The following is a 22,560-nucleotide window of genomic DNA, read 5'->3' as shown; positions in this document are numbered from 1 at the left end:
CAGTTTCTCACTATCCAGTTTAATAATGAAAACACCTATTTTTATACATGGCATAGATTTATACATATTTGAAAACATGACATACATGTTGCATTTTAAATTTTAATGTTAAATATGAGTTAACAGAAATCTACATGTATATAATAAATGAGATAAATAATAAAACAAGCATAAAGCTGACAAACAGAAGAGAAGGGTGACAATACTTGTGGTAATCAACCTGTGGCGATATTAGTGGAAAAAATGTAAAGGAAAAAGGAAGACAAAACTTTTGTCACTAGAAGAATCACCATCACACTATCAATGGATACTCTAACAAACACATATAATACCACAGTTGGCGGTAATAAAAAAAAAAACTCAAAGAGATAAAAATATATAGTATTTTTGAGTATATATAATAAACAAGAGTACTATTTGAAGAGAAACGAGGCTCTTGAAAGATGATATTGTTCTGTGGCTGCATCACTGCACTAGTGCATGAAGAAAAAACAGGTGGTGAAACAGACAAAGAAGTCAAAATCAGCAAAACCCTCCTAGCGTTTACACGCCTCTTCCAAATAAATGGCTTTATACAGTGTTGTTCACCAATCTAGTCTGATCGTGTAGTCTCTGTAGCACAACAGTGTGTTTTACAATGTTCTTCAGAAGTGTGTCCTACTGGAAGTGATAAAAAAAGACATGCACTCTTAATATGCAAGGCACAGACACTGTGAGCAACTGTCCAACCGAACCCTCACCAAATGAAGTGAAAGACGATGTTATGCTACTTGCAATACTTTGAAAACAAAATAACAGTTGAACAATAGTTTATACCATTACAAAAATTATCACATTAAAATGAGAAACAATACTAGAAATCAAGGCAAGACAAATGTGGAGTTCTTTTTACTTTGTCTACAAAGGTTTGGCATTTGCATGTTGTGATGAAACTGAAGTAATGGTAACACTTTACAATAAGGTTTCATTAGTTAACAACACAATCTAACAATGAACAATACTTCTACAGCATATATTGTTTTATTAATATACTTTTATAAGAAAAGTGCATTTACTAATGTAATAGATCAAAAGTTGTATCGGTTTACATTAGTTAATGCACTGTGAACAAACATGTTTATAAATGCTGTAAAAAATATATTGCTCCTTGTTAGTTTAATGTTAGTTAATGCATTAACTAATGCTAACAACTGAGACCTTATTTTAAGTGTTACAGAAGTGTTAAATCACTGAAATTCTTGCCCCGTCAAAGCTCTGAAATCTCATTAGTGCTTGTGCATATTCAAACTTGGAACGTTACATTTGGTTATAAGGTTTTATCAAATTTGCTTCTTGTGAGCTATAGGAACAGACAAGATTTTCATTGAATAATGATTTAAATGTTGGCCTATACTTTACACAAAGCTATCGTATGGCTTCAGGAGACTTGATGGAATAGAGCGCACGAGTATGGCAGCAGCTGGTCGCTGTATGCTGTTCCATGATGGAACAAATAAAGTCCTATTGCTCCGGAAAGAAATGAGAATTTTCACTTTTGGTTGACATCCCTTTCAATTACTTTGTTTTCCGTCACTATATCTACCTCGATTTTCCAGAAACCTGACACCTGTGTACACGGCTTTTCCCATCCCAACTGGTCCGTCCTTCACGCTGTCACCCATTCTTCACCCTAAAGTGGTTAATTTGTCGATAAGGTCATCAATAGTGTACACCATGAGCTTAATATCATCTTTCTCTGACATGCGATGAAGCCCATGCTTGCGAAAAATGACATCCACGTCATTGCTGAGCACCCGCTCTGCGACCTGCATGGAGACGTGCCAGGGTACGTCCGAGTCCTTGAGGCCGTGAATCAGTCGGACGGGACAGGACACAGGGATGGGGCTCTGGAGTATGCAGTGGTTCTCGGCCTCCTTCAGAAAGTCCGTGCTTAGAGTGTAGAAACCCTCTTCATTGTGCTTGGTAGGGAATTTCCAAAAGCCCTGTTCCTCTATCTCCTTCTTTGTCTATTGAAAAAGGGGAAGATATGGATCAGGAGGCAAAGGAGGTGCAGTGCCAGCTCAAAAGATCATCAAAGAAAAAAAAATCTTATTTTTAAATTGGTCATTTTCTAGTTTCTTATTTTATTTAAAATTGAAAAACAAACCATGTATAAAGATGAAAATAAACAATATTTACACTAAAAAAATTGAATATTTAAACCTCTGATACAAATAATGTCTGTTGTGTTACATCCTTAATAGTATAAAAGGAGATATTAACAGAAAGAGCAATAGAGTGGCGCAGGGATGACGTATTTTTGTAGGCCAAAACGAGTTAGCATTTTAGCACTTACATTTCCACCGTCCTGAAATCAATGGGTTTTTTGTTAAAAGTCCAAAATAAGGTCTGTAGTGAGCAGAATATTCACTACATTATTCTACAACATAAAATACACCAACTTTGTCGGTAATTTATCAACTTTTCACACTCCTTTAGAGACTTTTCTTCTAAATACTAGCGAATATCAAAAAATCTAGTGAATTTTTGGTCTGCTGGTTAACATGTAGTCAGTCACTATGTTCACTACTTGTTCAGTTGTCTGGCAGAATATATCTAAATGAGAACAACTTTATTGGACATTCGGCTATACGTTACATTAAAATACAGTATGTGAGCACGGTTTACGAGAAAAAAAAAAGGTGTAAAGTAAGGGAAAATGTTTTTCAATAAAGACTGAAAGAGTTGACTAAAGCTTAAATGGTGACGGTTAATTGATATCATGTGACCAATGTGTAGTTCGTTTATAGCCTACATTTAGCTTTTTACTTCTACCAATTTAGGCTTCAAAATTCATAACAGTTGTTCATTTGTGAAAATTATCATGGTGCACAAAGAATATGTGTAAGAAGCATATACTTTTGTATGTGAAACAGCTTATTTTCTGCAATAATCCAAAAGCCAATGGAACATCATACTGGTTTTTGGTCAAGGGAACCAGGGTGATGCTAACTTCCCGGTTGGTCTACAAAAAAACATCATCACTGCAGTGCTCTATAGTAATAGTGATGCTATTACATAATTTGTGAAACTTGTACCAAATTACTTGTATTATTATCATTTATCAATATTTTCTGAAGTTTCAAAGAAGTCTTTCGTACCTCTATTGGTAGGGCGTTGAAGGCCATGACAAAATGATCTGCAGCGGCTGAGATGCCCACTAAAGCAGCCGTCTTCTCTGGCCGTGCAAGAGCGGCTAACAACATCAGCCATCCACCCATGCTGGAGCCAACCAGGATCTTGAGCCAGTGACACCACAGAGAAATTGACCATTTGTGTGAGCGTTTGAGTAAAAGGGGAGAAAAAGAAGAAAAAATACATCAAGTTCAAACAATTGTCAGCAGTGTTGGGGAATAGCTAACTGCAGGCTAACAACGACGCTACTAACTTAACTGCATTTAAGTAGCTCAGTTGCTTTTACAACAGTGCAGCTTTTCCAGTAGCGAACTCCTTTTTCCAGCAAGTAGAAGTGTAGCGCGACCAAAAGCGTTTTTTGACGAGCCTGCAATGCATTGATTGAAGCGTCGTCGTCTTATCAGATCACAAAAATTGTGCGTTGCCGCTTTCTATTGTTTTATCGAGCATCTTGCGGCTTTACAGTTCACTGAGAAGAGATATTCTCATGATTATGTAAAGGACGTACAGTGGAGCTTTCACATGAATCGACGAATAAAAGGTTACACTTTTGTATGCAATTTATGCAAGCCAAAGATTAAAATGCAGTCTGTGTCGAAGACTTCAAGCTCATACAGGTGAATAATAGCCTTTTCAAAATGTATTAACTGTCCTGCTTTATTGCACTATATATCAAATGTCTATTTCTGATTTTATGATGACCCATCATAGTTTACTCTGCCACAGTTTTGTAAAGAACCTAAAAGATCACTAACGATGTGGTTATGTGGAACGTAATGGTTTTGCACCATTGCTTTGGCAAAGCATCTGTCAATCGAAAACAATTATTCAATTATTTGTAATATACGTCTTTGTAAATAAATAAATAAATAAAATAATTCAAAGTAGTTTCAATGTAGCTAGCTAGTTTTTGATGGTAACCTGTAGTTTTTCTGAAGGGTAGCTTGACTGTAGTTTAACTACTTTAACTTATGCGTAAGCTTGTCAAACTACAGTTTCAGACTAGCTTCCCCAACACTGCTTGTCAGAACCTTTTAATAAGGAAAAAACAATGTGAACATGCGATACTGATGACAGAAAAAGTTTGTAATAGGGCTGATTTCACTTTGGTTATGTGCATAATTTGATTCATTCGTATTCAAGTAACTGAAGGCATATTTGTCAATAAATGATTCCTGGTCAAATTCAATTAATCAAGACTCTCCAGTGTGGTAATGCTGTTAATCCACTCACCTGTGGCCCTTCTACTAATTCATCCAGTACATAGAGTACGTCCTTCTTCCAGGCACCCATGTTGAAGTTACCCATTTCGCCTTCAGATGACCCGCAGCCAGAATAGTCAAACCTAAAGGAAGAAAATATATCACAATAGCATTAGAGTTAAAATGTAAAGATGGATAGAGAAAACACTGTATCATCACAGATAATAGTGACACTCAGGGCTTGACATTAACTGTTTTGCTCACCGGCCACTGTGGCTAGCAGTTTTCCAATGTTACTAACCACTCAGCATTTTCTCTGGCCACCATTTTGACATCGATACCATGGGGAAAAACTGCCATATAGATATTTTTTATACTATATCATAATTTGGCAGTAGGTATATTAGGCTGCTGTCACTTTAAGACCAGACGCAAAGATCCATTATACATGCGTTTTCTTTCTCAACTGTTTACGTTCACTTAAAACAAAACTAACTGTGTTTACGTGAATACTCGTCAAGACAGACATTGTACCGGCATTTGACTGTTTAAAGGGATATTTCACTGCTGGAAAGATGAATGTGTATTTAAATTGGGTCATTTATGAAGTAGAAATGTGAAATTATTTTCACATCAGAAGTTGGTGCCTTCTAGACTGAGAAAAGCCATAAAAATTTTTTTTGGCTCATGTGGATGAAAGACAACAACTCCCAGAATGCACTTGCTTCGCTGCCCTACGAGGCCACTCCCAAGCCACGCCTACCGGTTACAGAGGGCAGTATCGGGAGAAATGATACAGCTAGGCTACTAGTCGACTCGAAACTGAAAAGACGGCGTTTTATCGTGAGATCCCCCTATGGGCGGGCTGAACACATGCGGGACGAGCTCCTCCTACTGGCTGGAGTCTCTCGCCTCAGGACTAAAAAGCCTCTGATGACACTAAATGACGACGTGTTTTTTCAGACACACACACAATACAGAAATCTCTCGTCTCAGGGGGACATGAGGGAGGGAAGCACGGTCACTCGAAAATACTACCGGGTTTCTACTGATACAAAGCTTAATGCTAATCGGTGAAGTATCCCTTTAAAGGGTTACTTCAGGATTTAGCATTAAGCTTTGTATTAGTAGAAAACCTGTAGTATTTTCGAATTACCATGCTTTCCACCCTCATATCCCCCTGAGACAAGAGATTTATGTATTTTTTGTCTGGAAAAAATCCTCCGATGACGCAAAAATCGTCATTTTGCATCATCGGAGGATTTTCTGGACAGAGGCTAAAGACTACAGCCAGTAGATGGCGTTGTTCCGCATGTTTTTAGCCCGCCCATAGAGGGTGGGATCTCACTCAGTCAGAATGTACACAGTGTCAGCCGTCTTTCTTTGGAAGCTAAGCTAGCAGGCTCTTTTTCTGTGGAGAAAGCTGAATAGTAGGAGAAAGCTGAGTAAGTAACCATCCTCCTTTTTCCGGACTTGTCCGGCCGTCGAGATCGTTCAAAATGTCCGGGATTCAGCTTTTGCTTTCTGCGGTCGCCATTCATTGTTTACATGCACACCTTTCAATCTAACTGAATTCATTCTGATTGGTGAATTTGAATGTAGTGTTTACATGAACGCTAAACAAGTGATCGGTTGATGTGCGTTTTACCATTGCTAAGAAAATTCCCGCTCCTCCGTGAGAGATGGGAGACCCGGCGCGTCTCAGTAATGACGCCACCGGCCTCGCGCTGTTCTCCCGCGGCCGTCAGCCTCGTCCTGCTCGCCACAGTAAACATGATGAATGGCGACTGTAGAACGCAAAAGCCGAATCCCGGACATTTTGGACGATCTTTAAATCCCTCGCAAACTCATCACGTAGGCTAGCTTTGTTGTTTTCATCTGCGCACTCTTACCGGTAGGCGTGGCCTCCTAAGACAGCGAAGCAAGTGCATTCTGGGAGTTGTTGTCTTTCATCCACATAAGCCAAAAATACTTTTTCTGGCTTTTCTCAGTCTAGAAAGCTCCAAATTCAAAAATTTCTTCACATTTCTTCTACTTAAATGACCTATTTTAAATACACATTCATCTTCCCAGAGGTGAAGTATCCCTTTAAGCACAATAAACAGCGAAAAATAACTCAATTTAATACTCAGAGGCGGCTTTATGTGCGTGCACTTTGGGTGTGAGCACAAAATCTGCGAGATTGAGTAAAATTATGTGAAATATGCACAATCCCATGATGAATTTCAAGCCCTGTAACACCAACAATATTCATCCGGAGCAAATGAAACGAGTGAGTGAGGGGACATGGGTTTGTGTGTCACTCGCTGTCGGAGAGATGAGAGAGAAAGAAAGAGCATGTATCTATTCTGAGGAAAATGAGTATTGACATGCTGCAATAGTTGCTGTTAGGAAAACCCGCAGAGAAAAGACAGCGTGTGATAGAAGCGAGAGAATTTTCTCCACTCGTGTACATTAGTTTGGAATGCCAGAGGAAAATCAGCCTGATCTCATGAAAATGCGTCTCTATAGCACGCATTGTATTTATCGTGCAATTTATACGCAAAAATGAGTTTTTACGTGCATATGATACGCAGTTTTCGCGTGCATTTGATACGCACTTTATTGCGTGTAATACACACGTACCCCACACCACTACTAAACCTACCCATGCGTATCATATGCACTTAAAAACTAATTTTCGCGTATAAATTGCACGATAAACACAATGCGTGCTATAGAGACGCATTTAGTGTGACCGGGTTGGGAAAGTGTTAACCGAACATATTGTTGGGCAAGTCACGTTAGTTTTAATTTGCTGCGCCCGTGCTGTTATAGTAGATTACCCACACCTGATTATCATTGGCTCTGCTTGTTTGTGACCCTATACGCAAATTTGCGCAGCTCCTGGTAGATTGTGTTCGTCATAATAGAAATGAGCTGCAGCGTCTGTGTTTTTTAATGTCAGTAAATCAGCCGCAGAACTTCAGTTCTCATGCTAATTTGCCTTGTTTAATAAATCTGTCCCATAGTCAACAAGTTAATCGTTTAAAATGTATTTAAGTTAGTTAATTCAGTTTAAACAATTTATTTTTGTATTTTTATTGTTCATTTAATATAAATTACTCTTGTTAATATCAATTACATTGTCTTGTCTAAATTTCTACATTAAAATTTCAATCAAACAGAAAAGTTCAGACACAAAGATCCAATCGCAAAAAACAGTAATGCTATCTATCCATCATGATGTACTAGTACCAACGCTATACTTAGGTATACTTACTAAGGTAAGGGTTTAAGTTAGGGTTAGAGGTTAGTATTGACACGACCAATGAATTCTTTAGAATCACCTACGGCGCGGGGTTTGCGCACCTGCATTAAGAAAATGATCATGCTTTTTAAGAGTTTACACCGTTTACACCTGTATTTCAACCAAAACGCATCTTAATACCAGGTGTGAACTGGGCCAAAAGACTGAAAAATGTTTATGGGTTTTGGCCATTTATTTATACTAGGGCTGTCAACGAATATTCTAAATTCGAATATATATTCGAATAGTTTTAAAAAACAGAATTTCGAAGGTGAAAATTAATATTCAAATGTGGAAATTGATTATTTACTGTTTCATGTCAAGGAAAAGTTCCATGTTTACCACAGCACAGCTCACTCGGGAGCGTTCAATGTCGGTTCTATATACTGTAAAACTTCAATTAATGTTAATAATATTTGTTTCAATCACTGAATGAAGCCTGCTATATCTGGGACAAGAGTCGCAACCTTAAATTGCTTGCACAAAACTCTTGATCAGCACTCAACATTTGTTTATTGTTGTTGTTCATTTAAACCGTTATGCGCAGAGAGCGTGAGGGCGAGAAAGAGTGCCTGCGAGTGCGAGTGAGCGAGAGTGAGGTCTGCGATCTTGGCCATTAGTTGATTTACTTATTTTTGTGTAGGTAATACGTTGTCAAATATGTTTAGACTTAAATAAACTACCTATACAAGTAGTTATGTCTCTTTGTATTAATTTGTCCTGTTATTGACGTAATGCGCGTCATTGACAAAATGTGCAACCAGATGTTCGAATTGTTCGAATATATGTGGGTTTTTTAGAGGGAATATTCAAACGTCATTTTTGAGCAATTTTGACACCCCTAATTTATACAACAACTGCATTTTGGGGGCCTGAAAATGCACATTTTTGAAAACGGGTTTCAAAGTGCAAGTTTTTGAAAACGATACAGTTATCGTCTCCGTGTAAACTACAAAAACACAAATTTGTAAAAATGGTGACGTCATGCGGATGTGTTCAGTCTATAGATGCGTATAGTGTTTCTTTGCAAATAGTCCAGGCGTTTTAAGCCAAAATGGGGGTCAACCGTGAACAAATTGCAACAGAATCAAACTCAACTGATTTTGTATCCTCAATATGTCCTGAGTAAGGAAAAAAAAGCCCCGAAGAATCCCATTAGGGGAAAGTTCCGAAAAAGACCCAAATATATCCTATTCATACGCCTATTCATTATTTTTCTCACATGAATAGGGTAAAAAAATTAACCTTTAGATATCACCATGAAAATTACTGAGTTGATTACTTATATCAAGACAAACAAAAAATGTATTACAAGTTTTTTTTAATTGTTTGTTAACATGGACAAACGGTGCATAATCTAATTACAGATGTGCTAATTTGCATAAATACCACAACAGATCTAAACATTGGGTATAGCCAGGTGAAAATGTCTTGTTGAATCTTGTTGACAAATAACAGTAAAATACTTAATGTTAAGGTCTGAATGGAACCCATTTAGGCTACCCATGAACATTAATACATAGAGGCAGGAAGAAGTACTTTAGAAACCAGCCTTTATTAATTATTATTGCAGAGATTGGGTTTGGGTCTGGGTCTGTGGGACTGTTTCTGGGGATTTACTTTTTATTTTACTTACCTTTTGTCTTCTGCATTCTCCTTACCATTGTCTCCTGTTCTTGCCTCAGATTCGTCCCCCAGAAACAGTCCCACGGACCCATCCCCAAACCCAATCTCTGCAATAATAATTAATAAAGGCTGGTTTCTAAAGTACTTCTTCCTGGCTCTATGTATTAATGCTCATGGGTAGTCTAAATGGGTTCCATTCAGACCTTAACATTAAGTATTTTACTGTTATTTGTCAACAAGATTCAACAAGACATTTTCACCTGGCTATACCCAATGTTTAGACCTGTTGTGATATTTATGCAAATTAGCACATCTGTAATTAGATTATGCACCGTTTGTCCATGTTAACAAACAATTTAAAAAAAATTGTAATACATTTTTTGTTTGTCTTGATATAAGTAATCAACTCAGTAATTTTCATGGTGATATCTAAAGGTTAATTTTTTTACCCTATTCATGTGAGAAAAATAATGAATAGGCGTATGAATAGGATATATTTGGGTCTTTTTCGGAACTTTCCCCTAATGGGATTCTTCGGGGCTTTTTTTTCCTTACTCAGGACATATTGAGGATACAAAATCAGTTGAGTTTGATTCTGTTGCAATTTGTTCACCCTTTTTTCCTAAAACGCCTGGACTAAAAGTGACATCGCCAACTACTGGCCTGGCAGCAGAATACACTGTGTTTAGTAGTTTTCGTGGATCCATGTAATTTTTTCACAAAGATTTTTTTAAAAACGTGTCTTTTTTTTATTACTTGATTACAAATAGTTATACTAAATAGTGAGGCACCTGAGGTATGAGTGACCCAAAGACTTGCAGAACTCCTCTAATGCTTCTGCTTTCTGTCCACCCATGTGTGAGGCAAAACCAGGCAAGAAAACCACTCCAGGACTCTTCCCCTTCAGTTTCCTGTAGGCCAGCTTTGGCAGATCAGGTCGTGTGGCATACTGGATTGTGCTCTTGTGTCGAACACCTAAAACAAAGCAAAAATGCTATTTTATTTTTAATGCAATTTAAAGCCTGAGAGCTAAGCATACCTAAAATAAGATATTACAAAACACAATTCAATTTCTTCCTTGCAAGCTTTCTCTCTTTATTACAACAGCAACAACAAAACGATTTAACTTGATAACTGTAGTTGGTGGCGCTTAGATAGGAGACCAAACACGAATGACTTCTCCTCCGGTGTGTCAGCTGCCATCTCAAACGCAGGTTTGCATGTTTTCTCCATTTTAGCAGAGTTCAAACTTAAATTACGAAATCGAAAACGGTGAGTTACATCAAGACATCACACCGTTCTCGCCTGTGCATTACTGAACATGCTGGCCACACCTCCAACATGTACGCCCCCTGGCCGCAACACATCGAAGCTCTTGCATAATTACGTTTCGTAAGGACTCTGCTTACCCGTAGAAACGTGCGGGAGAATGGTGAATTTCCGGACGTTTATTTTAAGAACATTTGAGCAATTTCTGAGCACAGTTGACGCCATACTGCCCCGCTCTCTGCGGAGACACAGGAATCCAGCCTGAATAGTGTCCTGAAGGAGACTGAGACCCGACCGCACATCACTGCCCCCTGCTGCCGTGGAGCGCCAGTGACACGCGCGCGCGCGCGCACACACACACACACACCACCATACTATCCATCCTAAACAGTAAATAATGTCCCAAAGCCTGTCTACTCTTCTGCTACCCACTCAAAAGTATGCACTTTTTCGTCACAAAAAGAGTACTTTTAGGGCGTAGTAAGTAGCCTAGGCGAATTGAGACGCAGCAACAGTTAGCTATTACAAAAAAACTATAATGTTACAAAAAGCTATGTTAAGATAGTTCACCCAAAATGAAAATTCTGCCGTAATTTATTCACCATGAAGTTGTTCCAAACTTGTAAGAATTTCTTTGTTCTGCTGAACACAAAAATACATATTTTGAAGAATGTCAGTAACCAAATATTTGATGGGCCCCATTGACTTCCATAGTATTTTTTTTTTCTCCATACTATGAAAGCCAATGAGGCCCATCATCTTTTTGGTGACCCATATTCTTCATAATATCTTCTTTTGTGTCAGAAATTCATACAGGTTTAGAACAACTTGAGGGTGAGTAAATGATGACAGAATTTTCATTTTTTGGTGAAACTATCCCTTTAAGACAGTGTCTATGATTTACCAGTCAGGGGCAGTCAGGCTTACTTTTTGGTATCAAATTAGACCAATCTATGTAGCCTTTTTTATGTAACTGACTGATGACTAACTATAGTTAGATAGACAGACAGACCAATAGATAGATAGATAGATAGATAGATAGATAGATAGATAGATAGATAGATAGATAGATAGATAGATAGATAGATAGATAGATAGATAGATAGATAGATAGATAGATAGATAGATAGATAGATAGATAGATACATAGATACATAGATACATAGATAAAGAGACCGATAGATAGATAGATAGATAGATAGATAGATAGATAGATAGATAGATAGATAGATAGATAGATAGATAGATAGATAGATAGATAGATAGATGTGTCTGCTTAACTAAATGAAACAACTGGGTCTTGTGCAGTTTGCCCATAGAATGTAGTTTATGTATTGTCCATCAGGTGTCGCTGTAACTCCACTGTAGAGCAAACGCTCATCTCAGTCTGAGAGACTGGCCACTGGAGAGAGAGAATGACAGCAGACGATTAACGAACTAAGTTGAGATAATGAATTCACCTTATTTTCCTATTAGAAATAAAGTGTTTGGCAGATACAGGCTATATTTTTTATTAGGCTATAAATGTAAATATAAATATAAATGGGGCTCAAAACCTGCTTTACCTTCCACCATTGATGTTAGAAGTTAGTCATTATCTCTAATTATGAAGTAACTTTAAATTTATGTCTATATAGAAACACTTAATTTACATTTCTGCATGCAAGTGAAGTTGGTTTAAAATTGTTTAGAACCCTGTGGTTTTATGAATGGACAGCAGGAGAGAAAGACAGACTTTTTTTTTTTTTTTTTTGTCACGGTAGGCTAATCATATTTTCCGCCAAGGTTACTTGCTACAGTTATTCGAAAGTAGTACAATAACACTGTGGAAACTTCCTGTCGTAAAAAAAATAGCCCAGATAAGATAAAATGACGTAGGTTACAAGGGGTTAGTCTGAAGAATAGCCTATATGCCATATTAATGTATGTTTAAAAAAAAAAAAAAAAACTTTCTAGGGAGGGAGTCGTAATCGAGAGAGAGAATCTTCTGAAGTGGCTAACCGTGGCGCTCTGCAACTCTAAATATACATTTTGTCATTAAAAATGTGGTTGCTAGGATTTAGTGGATGATACCTAACTATAGGTCGGCTATCAAAAGCTCTTGAAAGTGACACGAGCAACATTAATTGTGTTTCCATGCCTCACTAATACACTGTGCCCACCCTCAGAAGTGTTTGTGAGATGATTTGTTTAACTAAATGACAGAATCCGCTTCAAACTGAAATGATGCAGCTTAAATTTTTTACAAAAATAAATAAATAATAATAATAATGCAGCTTCAACCCCCTCCTCCTCTTCGCTTTTGCGCGTGCACGCCCCCTCATTTCCAGAACGATTCCTTGTTATGACATCCCGGTAAAAGACAGCCACAGAGGTCTCTCACCTCGACGCTAAATTCAATCTAATGAATGCAGACCCCAGCGCTCTCGTCGCTGAAAAGAGGCCAACAATTTAGCAATTTCTGCTGCTTGTGACAGGGCTCATGACTAATTCCCATATTTAAATGTGAACAGGCAAAGCTGGCCCATTTGACGGCAGCCAAGCGCATTTTATCAGGTCAGAAAGACATCAATGGCACCGGGGGTAGGAGGTGGCTGGAACTGTTTAACTGTGCAAAATTCAATCAAAAAGAGAATTTAGAAGGCTGTGAAAGTTTGGAAGGCGCCGCTGAAAACATACAGGCGGATACGCGAGTGTTTTTCCCTTAGCATTATTGTGTGTCTTGTCTCTTTATATCAGTTTACAAGAGTTAACACTTGAAAGCGCAGTTCTAAGTCAGCCCTGTTCATTATTTCTCGACCTCTTGACATCGCAGGTGCAGATTCTCTCTCTCCCTCGCATCGGAGTGATTCAGTTCTGCATGAACAACATCAAACTGCGTGATACTGAGTAAAACGCTCACTGAAAAACACTGAATTAATTGCAAGTTTAAAATGCTCAGCTCTGTCTGCGAGACCATGGCATATTGTGTTGGGAATGTGTTATTAGATGTTTAGTTTCTGCATGCGCAAACTTGGATAAAAGAATGATAAACAAAGATGCTTTTACAAAGTCAGATTTAACATGTGTCCTAATACATTTTATAATAAAAATTATGATCAAGATAGCACTCTCTGGCTGCATAATTTATGCCCATTTGTTCTCAATCGCTTATTTCAGAGAGATATCATAGTGCAAAAGTAAAACACCACTGCGAGTTTCCACGGAGAAGAAAAAAAAAGAAAGCTGTTCATTGCTGAAAATGGACTATTATGGATAAAACCCCCTCGAAATGTTTCTAACTGTTTATCTGCACACAAAACGCATCCAGAAACCGTAAAAATGTCCAGGTATTAACATTTTTAAGCATTTCACACCTAAATAACTGATGTTAAATTCTAATTAAGAGTTCTGTTTAAATTCTACACTTCATAGGATTTCGAGTCTCGTACAAAAACAAAAAAAATTCTAGGCTGTATATATTTTTTCTACGAAGATAAAGGAAGTTGCAACAGCCACTTGAGGATTACTCGTTAAATTAGCATTTATTAACGTTAACATAGTATATCTATTTTTTATTATTATTATTGTCGTACTATATTTAACTTCACCTAGCTATGCTGTGCTTTAAGAATCTGAGAAAATATCCAGTTTAAACCTCGTTTAAAGTTTGTAGACGCGCTGCGAGCCACGCGATTCCCAAGAAGCTCTCATTGAGAGGCCACGTGTCCGTTTCCAAAGCCTCTCCAACTTAACCACCTCCATTGTACGTCTAACCCAGATCGGCAGCGTCCCTCCACATAAAGGGATTTGCAATTTCAAGATATTCCAGCTTAAATGTTTTTGACAGTTCCCTCGCTTTTGCCTCAGCCTGCTTATTTTAACTGTGCCAAATGGGTCACCTTGGGTAGCTGTCTGCGCGCAAAGGGCTTTTGCGCGCATTCAGTCCGAATTTTTTCCAACTTTCCTTGACAGGGAAACCAGCTGCTGGTCGTGAAAAGACGGCTTATTAATTGTCCTTTGTCATGCAGAATTGCTTGATTTCTAAAGAAACATACAAAGGCTCTTTTTCAGGATTCAAGTATTTTGTTTCGTGCGCATTTTCAACTCATCGAATCAGCTGCAGCGCCTCACCGTCTACCAGACTCAGGTACTGACGGCCTGCCTCTTTTGTCCGCTTTTAATGCTCTTGTAAATCGGGCAGACTGATTTGTTACAAGCTGCTCTTTTAATCTGATAGATAAGAGACAAGTCTAAGAAAAGCCGTAAATGAAAAATTAGTTGGAAGAAAGACAAGGGCGAGTCTGCTAGATGGGGGTCTGTTGACTCAAGCGGCCCTCGAGCGTCAGGCAAGCCCTCTCAGCAGCCCCTGTCAGGGTCACGTCAACAATTCGCCTTTCTTCCCCTAAAAAGACACTGTAGCCCTTTTTTGCTTCAATGAATTGATCGGCGCAAAATTAAGAATAAATAAATTGAGAATTTTGAGCAGCATGCAGGCTTTAAACTCCCCCAGGGCGCACGTAGCCCCGGGCTATTGAACGGATAAAGGGCGCTTTGCAGAGGACGCACGGTGCAAAATGAGACTGTATGGTGTAATTAACAAAATGGCCTAATCCTATATCTTCACAAATGCAAATATTAGAGTTTTGTTAAAAATGTTTAAGTGAACAATTAAAGGAGAGTTTCCACGAGCAATCCGGGATCCCGAAGACACAATGACTGGAATAATTTAGTAAATGTGCCCGATCTTACCAGACCCTTTGTTGACACCGATAGCTGATGATAAATTCCCAGCAAAGGAAATAACATTTAAAACCAATTCAATTATTTAAATGAAGATTTAAAGTGCCATGGTATAATGGAGCAGGGCGCATCGAGTCCAGCGTCCAAGAGTGCGGTATAGTGCTTTGCTAAAAATGTAATGTGAGCTCCAGTTCTGGTGCGCGTGAAGGAGATGAAAAATAGAAATGCATGGGAAATAGCCTTTTTACGTAGGCCTAAATAAAATAACTTTTTTTTTCACTGAACGCAAATTCTTTCTTAAATTATTAGGGATATTAGTTTCTGATGTCGACACGAATGATCTTTCATTTTTGAGACCTTGAGCAAAAAAAGTGAAAGCTACTTTTTTGAATAAATAACCAATTCATATTATAGTTAGGCTATATGAGTTTTGAAACGAAATGGTCGTTTTTATTCAACGCAACAAGCAAACACAATAATCACCCTTATCATCATCATCATCACCAAGTGTCCGCTTAGACCCCTTTAAATAAATTTAAATACAAACATCGATTAATCTGTCTCGTTGACTCGCATATTTTATTCATTTGCGCATTATTGTCTGTGTATTAATACACTACTTTGGGTTTTATTAACCCGCTCTCACGAGACTGTTAAGAACCGTGCGCTAAAGGGCTCAGTGTTTAACGGAGAGGCCCCGCGCCTGGGGGACACCAGGCGCTTTCAGCTGCGTCCCCAGGGAATGCCACAGGGAACCCGATGAATACGCGTCTCTTTGGACTTCTTGACGGAGATCGATCCCGATGCACTTGAGTTGTAAATAGAGGAGCGCGGTGATCCAGTGATTTAGATAAGCGCGCAGACTCTCCGCGCACCCAAACTCTCACAACGATAGTGTTTTAAAAGGTCTAAATCTTTTATCAGTTGTTATCTTTACTTAAACACGGGCATCTATTACAGACACTCATATTTCTTCCCTTTAAAGACATTATAAATGTTTTTTGTTTTATTTGTTGGATTGCGCTCAACACGCGCGCTTTGTCACCTTAGTGAGTATTAAATTACGCCTTGAGGTTTACTTCCCTTGGCGAAGACTAAATATACATATAAAATACATTAATTTAAAATTGCAGAACATTACGACCCTTTATTGCGCACGCTTTATGGATACTTTCCCCTGAATAATCACCATAGTCCCAGCGCATTTATAAAGTGTCATGATTAAGCATATGTTTTTGCGTATACGTGTTTTATTTGCTAGTTTTTTGGGGGGAAGCAAAACTGATTATATTTAATATTGCACGAAGATGCGCAGTACTTCCAGTGTTTTCATCCGCTATTTCGGATTTACACTTTTCCAAGTCACACGCGTAAGAGAAAGTTTTCTGTCTGACGCTGAATTATTAAAATGAGGGATTTTACGCATGAATATTACTAAAAGCTGTTACGATTCATAAGAAAATTCAAGCCTTATAAATTATAACCCTAGAAGGATCGGTCTTATTAGGAAGAAGAAAAAAAGAGAAAATCATGTGTGGCTTTTGTTGCTTTCAATAGGACAGGTTCACCCAGCTTGTGAGTTGTATTGGATAATACGCTTGTAAAACCAACTGATACGAGACAAATTGTGTCACTAAGAAATATTCTTTATTTTCAGCATTAAGGTTTTTTAAATAAATAAATATTCTCATTACAATAAAAGTACAACAAATTCCGTCACTGAAGTGACGTATACATCAGATACATACATCCCATATTTCCATTCTGTCCCCAAAAAATGTGCTTAAAGCTACCCTGTACTCACCATCCATACAAACAAAGCAACAGTTCTGAATATCTTCTAAAAAATAATACAAATACAAATTAAAAAGTCAGTCGAATCAGCTTTGTTCGTGTTGGACTGATTTTAAAATCTTTTGGTGACAGGAAATGTATTTGGATGCGGAACTACGGTCTTAAGTTGTTTTCAGAAAAAAACTACAAACATAGAACATGTATACAAATATACAACATTAAAGGGATACACAGACCCCGAACATATATAAAGTTTTTCTTCTCTCTCGCTATTTACAGGTGACGGCGCGCGCGTCGCTTTTTGGCTGCATTCGGGATTCCACTGGAGTCAGTGGCGCACAGAGTCTTTTGAGGTGGTGGTTACGAGCAATGCGCAAAGAGTTCACGGGCTAACGGACAGATCTGCGTCCTCTTTTTCTGATGTCGGGGGTGACATGGGAAGGTCATCCTCTTCCTCAGAGCACCGGGCGGAGGACAGGGACGACGAGCACTTGCAGTTGTGCGCGCCAGTCCTGTGGGAGCCGCTTTTGCCTTCTTTTTTGTGCTTGACGCGGCGGTTCTGGAACCAAATCTTGACTTGCTTCTCGGACAGATTGAGGTAAGTTGCGATCTCTATGCGCCGAAGTCTCGAAAGGTACATGTTGGAGGTGAACTCCCTTTCCAACTCCAGGAGTTGCGTGCTGGTGAACGCAGTGCGCATGCGCTTGCTGCTCTGAAGTTGACTGCTGTTATTCTCTGTTGGAAAGACAAAAAGAGTTAAATTGCAGTTGATGATGTGGGTGACATTAAAACAGAAAAGAAGTTGCAAAAAGTTGACTTTTTATGATGACTGGCACAGCCGACTTACCTATGGATATGCAGTGGAACTGTCGTGGATCTGGAACCGGATAAGTGGCTTGGTATAACCCCGAGCCGCTGAGGTTTACGCCGCTGGATGTGGAATGCTGTCTGGAGAGCGCGGTGTGACAGTATTGGGAGCTGAAGGCAGGAAAGGAAGCCTTGATGAGCGGTAGCGCTGGAGGAGACGAGTGGAGCTGAGATGTGACGCACAGCGGGCAAAAGCACAGCAAACCCGCTTTTCGAGAGTGGCAGGAGCCGGCGGAGAGACCATGGAGTGGATGAGACGGATGCATCGCGTAAGGAAACAACGGCGGGCTGTTCTCGGTTCCTTTTTCGCTGTTCTCCCTCAAAATCAAGGAATCCACAAGAAAAGATCTAGGCATCTTGGCAGCCCTGTGTCTCTTCACCTAATATCTGAGAGTTTGTAAAAGTTTCTCTTTGTCAGTCTCGTACCTAAGGCTGGATGGCTGAATGGTGCTGAAGAGAAAGTGTTCCTGCTTAAATAGTTGGAGAGCCAGTGCGCCCATGTGACGGTTACGCTGAGAGCTCTCAATAGGGTTTTGTGCCTTTTCTCTCGGCATTCACTCTGCACGCTTCCCTATTATTTCACTTGTTAACTAAATGAACTGCATAATGTAGTCTATTCTTGTCAGCCCCACCCACACTGCAAGAGGCGGTACTGCCCCTTCTCCCTTTTAAAAAATACCCACGTTTTATACTATTACTCTTTAGTGTCGTTTTAAACTTTATTTTCTTTCTCACGCGATCACATGGACACTATTGCTCTTTTAATTAATTTCATTCAAAGAGGCTCGTCATTTGTTCAGCGTGAACTCATTAGACATTCTGTGCAAATGACGTGCGTCACGAGGCGCATCGGCCCGGATCCACCTGCAACTCAGCCCATCATTAAGTATTAGAACTACAATTATAGGACTGTCTCTGAGAGAGTGTTTCAGGGGTATTCTAAAAATTAGATTGCATTATTTGTTGTCTATTATATTGAAATCATATTTTCATAGTTGTGGATAGAACACAGCTGTCAAAATCTGATAAAAGTTTTGTTTTTGAAACGGGACTTTTCCTTCACGAACCAAACATTATAATTCAGACATCGATCGTTTGCTACATTCATTTAGGATGTTATTTTTCACTTAGTTTTTTCCCCCCTTGAACTCTATGCGCGTTTTTATTATTTTACCTTTACAGGTAGCCTATACTTTTATTTAACGAAGATACTAAATTGATACATGTAAATTGATACTGTTTTAGTGAAACGTTCTATTTGGATTATATTCGATACATCCTCTGTTTTGGATGCACACAAACGAACAGAACAATTTCGAGTATTTCTAAAAAACATACTTTAACCATATTTTACAACAAGAACTATTAAAATATTGGGTTCTAAGGCAAATGTAGGCTATCAATTCCAGTCTCTCTAGGGAGAGAGAGAGAGAGAGAGAGAGAGAGAGAGAGAGACGCGTCGCGTCACAACCTCAAAGCGATGAGGTTAAAAAACAGTGATTAATTCCTGCGCGCGGGCCCCCGCAGAGTCCGGGAAGGAATATATAAAAATAACCAGGTTTTCACTCTCCCAGCCCTTATTGAATGTCATTGTGGAGAGTTTTCAATGCGAGAGAGAAAGGCTCGAATTAAAGTGTGTGACAGCGGCGGACAAAGTGGCACAAAGCCGACTCTGTCAGTGAGGGCCCGAATGCACGGCGAGTGAAAGCCCCTGCCCGCCGCGCCCTGATTGAATTAAGTAATAGGAAAACAGTTTCTTTCACTTTAGGTTTGCTAAACAAGATGTTCAAAGGAAAAGGGGATTCTAATGTGTGAGTAAACATCGAAACGTGGATTCGACGTTCTAATTGGAATATATTTTAAAGTTCGAAATCATTACTAAATGCATGGAGAGCCAAAGACAACACATTATGTAGGTATAGACTCTGAATAACATAACATAGAGATAAAAAAAGAAAGAGATACATCACTAGACTAGCTCAATTTAATTTCAGTGAGACGACATTTTCAAGGCAGCAGAGATGTTATGTTTACCTCATGTTTCATTTTTAGTCACTTTAATTCTTTCAGGGAGAGTTAGGGCCCATTGAAGTGGCTTGGAAAGAGCTGCATTTTTCAAGGTGTTGTTGACATCATTTCCACAAAAACAGGAAGACAGGGCAGTGTCGAACAGCTCCTCCCCCAATTAAAAAAATAGCCATTTAGTGTTTCGTTCATATCACAGATCGGCCATAGCCGTTGAGCTCTGTAAAGCCGCAGTTTCCTCCTAATAGTTTGCACTCCTAATCTCCTCCATATTGCTTTAAAATATAGCATTCTGTGGCGGTTCCAGTGACACTAACGATAGTGTGTGAACAAGTGACCGATTTTAGCCAGCTTCATCATCTATTTATAGTGTAGGTGCAGGATGCTTCAGATTCTAGAGAGCATTTGATTGGACAGAAAATCTGATGAGAAGCTGAAGTGATGTCTTCAAAATCATTGATCCATATTGGCGGAAGTGAGAGACTGTAAGTTTTGAATGCTTAAATCTTCTAAATGCAAATTTTGTTATTGCTTTGGAGCACACTTTACTAACATATTCATACTAAAAGCCAAAAAACTTCAATTTTGATTTCATGGGGACTTTAACTAACATCCTTTATGCTACCACATATACGGTTTACTTTTTCAACTCTAAAATACTTTAAAAAAAAGTCTGATCGGCAGGTTTGCAAACCAGGCTTGCAGTGAAAGCTTCGATCATCTCTAAATGCACACTACGGATGATGATGGAGGCAACAAAACAGCATACCGTGCCGTTTACTGGACCGTATCAGACGTATATGACCCAAACATACGTCGCTAATCCGGGTACCACTGATGGTTCTCGACAAATGCAACAATTATTCTTTCCCTCTTACTGTATCCTATATCCCCGGAACCGAGCCGGCTCGCCTAATAGAAAGCTCTTGTGTTCAGAACCGCCCGGAGCCTGATGGTAATGGACTGTATAGGCCCAGCCATTTGTTTTATTTTCTGGAAAATGACGAGGGACCCTCGTCTATCGCTCCCTCCCACCAATCCTCACTCCACTGGAATCACCACTCGACTCACATAAGGGGTATAATTTGGTTGCAACTTTGCAGCACCATAATAGTAGGTCTTTGCCGGATAAATTAGGAGCAATTAAACCCTTAAACAAGCAGCAGGTACAGAGTCACACGGACAAGAGCCTGTTATCCGATAGGGAGTGAAAGAGGGATGGTGAGATGGGGGATTGAGCCTTTCATTTTCCTCGACACCGCATGCCAGGCGCGCACCATTAACTAATTGGAGAGTGAGCTTCTATACCCGTGCCCCACCAGACCTTGTTTTATTCCAAGTCAATAATTACCAAAATGGCTTGATGATGTTATTATAATGTAAAGCGGACTTAATATCAAGACATTTTGCTTTATTTTGATAACATCGATTACTGCCATTAGAGTCTCCTTGGGGATTAGTTAGTTCGACTACGTAACCAAGTTTCAATTAGGGTAGCCTACAACAGGACTAAAGGGACACCGGGGTAAAAGGCGCCTTTGGTTTTTATTTTCCTCCTAACCACTAGATGGCACAAAACTTGCAGCACTTTCCCAAACATCAAGATTTGGCTGATCCTTGACACTGTGCTAACTTGATCTATAATATTTGATGTTTTTTCAAATTCTGTAGATTTAAGTAGAAAATGAGAATCGCTAAAATTATTGAATATATTTTAAGACAAAGGTCTTGTTAATGATTTTCAGTTTTGCTCAAGGTCATTAAAGCAAAAGTTTTTCAATAACGGAAGAACATGTAAAAGTATTGGTGTAAAAAGCGCCCCAAAGGTACAATAATTACCGTAAACAGCTGGCTGACTTTTCCATTTGTTGACATGCATTGTTAGATTCAGATGATACATATCATATATTATGTTGGGTGTCCACTTTAGAGATAATCACCATATTTAGAATGAAACCATCATCTTTAAAAATGTGATATTAATCATATCATATAATAAAATATAATTGTTGAAATATACATTACAAAATATATATTATTACTACTGTAAAGGTATTATACCTTTATTATTAGGTAACCTATACCTTTAATAGGTAAATATTAAATTATTATGGGATCTCCTTCAATGCTTTCAGAATCTTTACTTAAATAAGTTTGTTTCTGTTTAGTTTTTTTTATGAACATTTTATTGACAGTATAGTAACTGAACAAAAATGAATTCTTTTATTTATCAAAATAAACAGAAAATAGTACAAACTTTGCTAAAGTGGTTGATTTGACCAAGCATTAACTTATATTATTTTAGCTAAAGTATTAGTGTCAATAATTTGTGTCTGTGGGGTAAAAGGCGCACCTCTTACATTTATACGATTTTTAAACGAAATAAACGATTATTCAAAACAAATATATATATATATTTCTGCAATCATACAAGTAGTGAAAAGGTGTGCCTTTAGGTTAGCCCCGTTGTAATCTACTCTATAAATCTAAAATAGTTGCTCTTGTTTGATTTTGAGTCATTGTAGTTTCCATGGAGAAGCACCTGCGATCTCTTTATCAGCGAGTGAGTGCTTCTGCTCAGGGAAGCTCATC

At 38.6% G+C, this 22,560-nt stretch overlaps 2 protein-coding genes across 3 annotated transcripts; both read right to left on the bottom strand.

The window, feature by feature from the left end:
• abhd10a (abhydrolase domain containing 10, depalmitoylase a) lies at positions 1 to 10,846 on the bottom strand. 2 transcript variants are annotated; one of them, XM_084413193.1, is made up of 5 exons: positions 10,701 to 10,846; positions 10,083 to 10,266; positions 4,408 to 4,519; positions 3,141 to 3,278; positions 1 to 2,006 (listed from the first exon to the last, which is right to left on the bottom strand). In XM_084413193.1, the coding sequence occupies exons 1-5, from the start codon at positions 10,783 to 10,785 to the stop codon at positions 1,665 to 1,667; spliced, it is 861 nt and encodes a 286-aa protein (XP_084269319.1). In that variant the 5' UTR covers positions 10,786 to 10,846; the 3' UTR covers positions 1 to 1,664. The 2 variants fall into 2 exon arrangements, with proteins under 2 accessions (XP_084269319.1, XP_084269318.1); XM_084413192.1 differs by lacking the exon at positions 10,701 to 10,846 and adding an exon at positions 10,419 to 10,616.
• Positions 10,847 to 16,940: 6,094 nt separating this feature from the next.
• Positions 16,941 to 18,417, bottom strand: gsx1 (GS homeobox 1). The gene is made up of 2 exons (XM_084414608.1): positions 17,924 to 18,417; positions 16,941 to 17,811 (listed from the first exon to the last, which is right to left on the bottom strand). The coding sequence occupies exons 1-2, from the start codon at positions 18,297 to 18,299 to the stop codon at positions 17,459 to 17,461; spliced, it is 729 nt and encodes a 242-aa protein (XP_084270734.1). The 5' UTR covers positions 18,300 to 18,417; the 3' UTR covers positions 16,941 to 17,458.
• Between the last annotated feature and the right edge of the window lie 4,143 nt (positions 18,418 to 22,560).

The sequence above is a fragment of the Rutilus rutilus genome, assembly GCF_951802725.1.
Source record: "Rutilus rutilus genome assembly, chromosome: 7".
In the NCBI taxonomy this organism is placed as follows: Eukaryota; Metazoa; Chordata; class Actinopteri; order Cypriniformes; family Leuciscidae; genus Rutilus; species Rutilus rutilus.
This window is presented reverse-complemented; position numbering and strand designations above follow the sequence as displayed.

Excerpts from the sequence above, each read along its gene's own strand:
- abhd10a (XM_084413192.1), bottom strand. The coding sequence starts at position 10,524 with ATGGAGAAAACATGCAAACCTGCGTTTGAGATGGCAGCTGACACACCG. Across the intron at positions 10,267-10,418 it reads CCACCAACTACAGTTATCAA|GTGTTCGACACAAGAGCACA; the intron begins GTTAAATCGTTT and ends GCTTTGTTTTAG. Across the intron at positions 3,279-4,407 it reads AATTAGTAGAAGGGCCACAG|ATCCTGGTTGGCTCCAGCAT; the intron begins GTGAGTGGATTA and ends CACTGGCTCAAG.
- gsx1 (XM_084414608.1), bottom strand. The coding sequence starts at position 18,299 with ATGCCTAGATCTTTTCTTGTGGATTCCTTGATTTTGAGGGAGAACAGC. Across the intron at positions 17,812-17,923 it reads GTTCCACTGCATATCCATAG|AGAATAACAGCAGTCAACTT; the intron begins GTAAGTCGGCTG and ends TCTTTCCAACAG.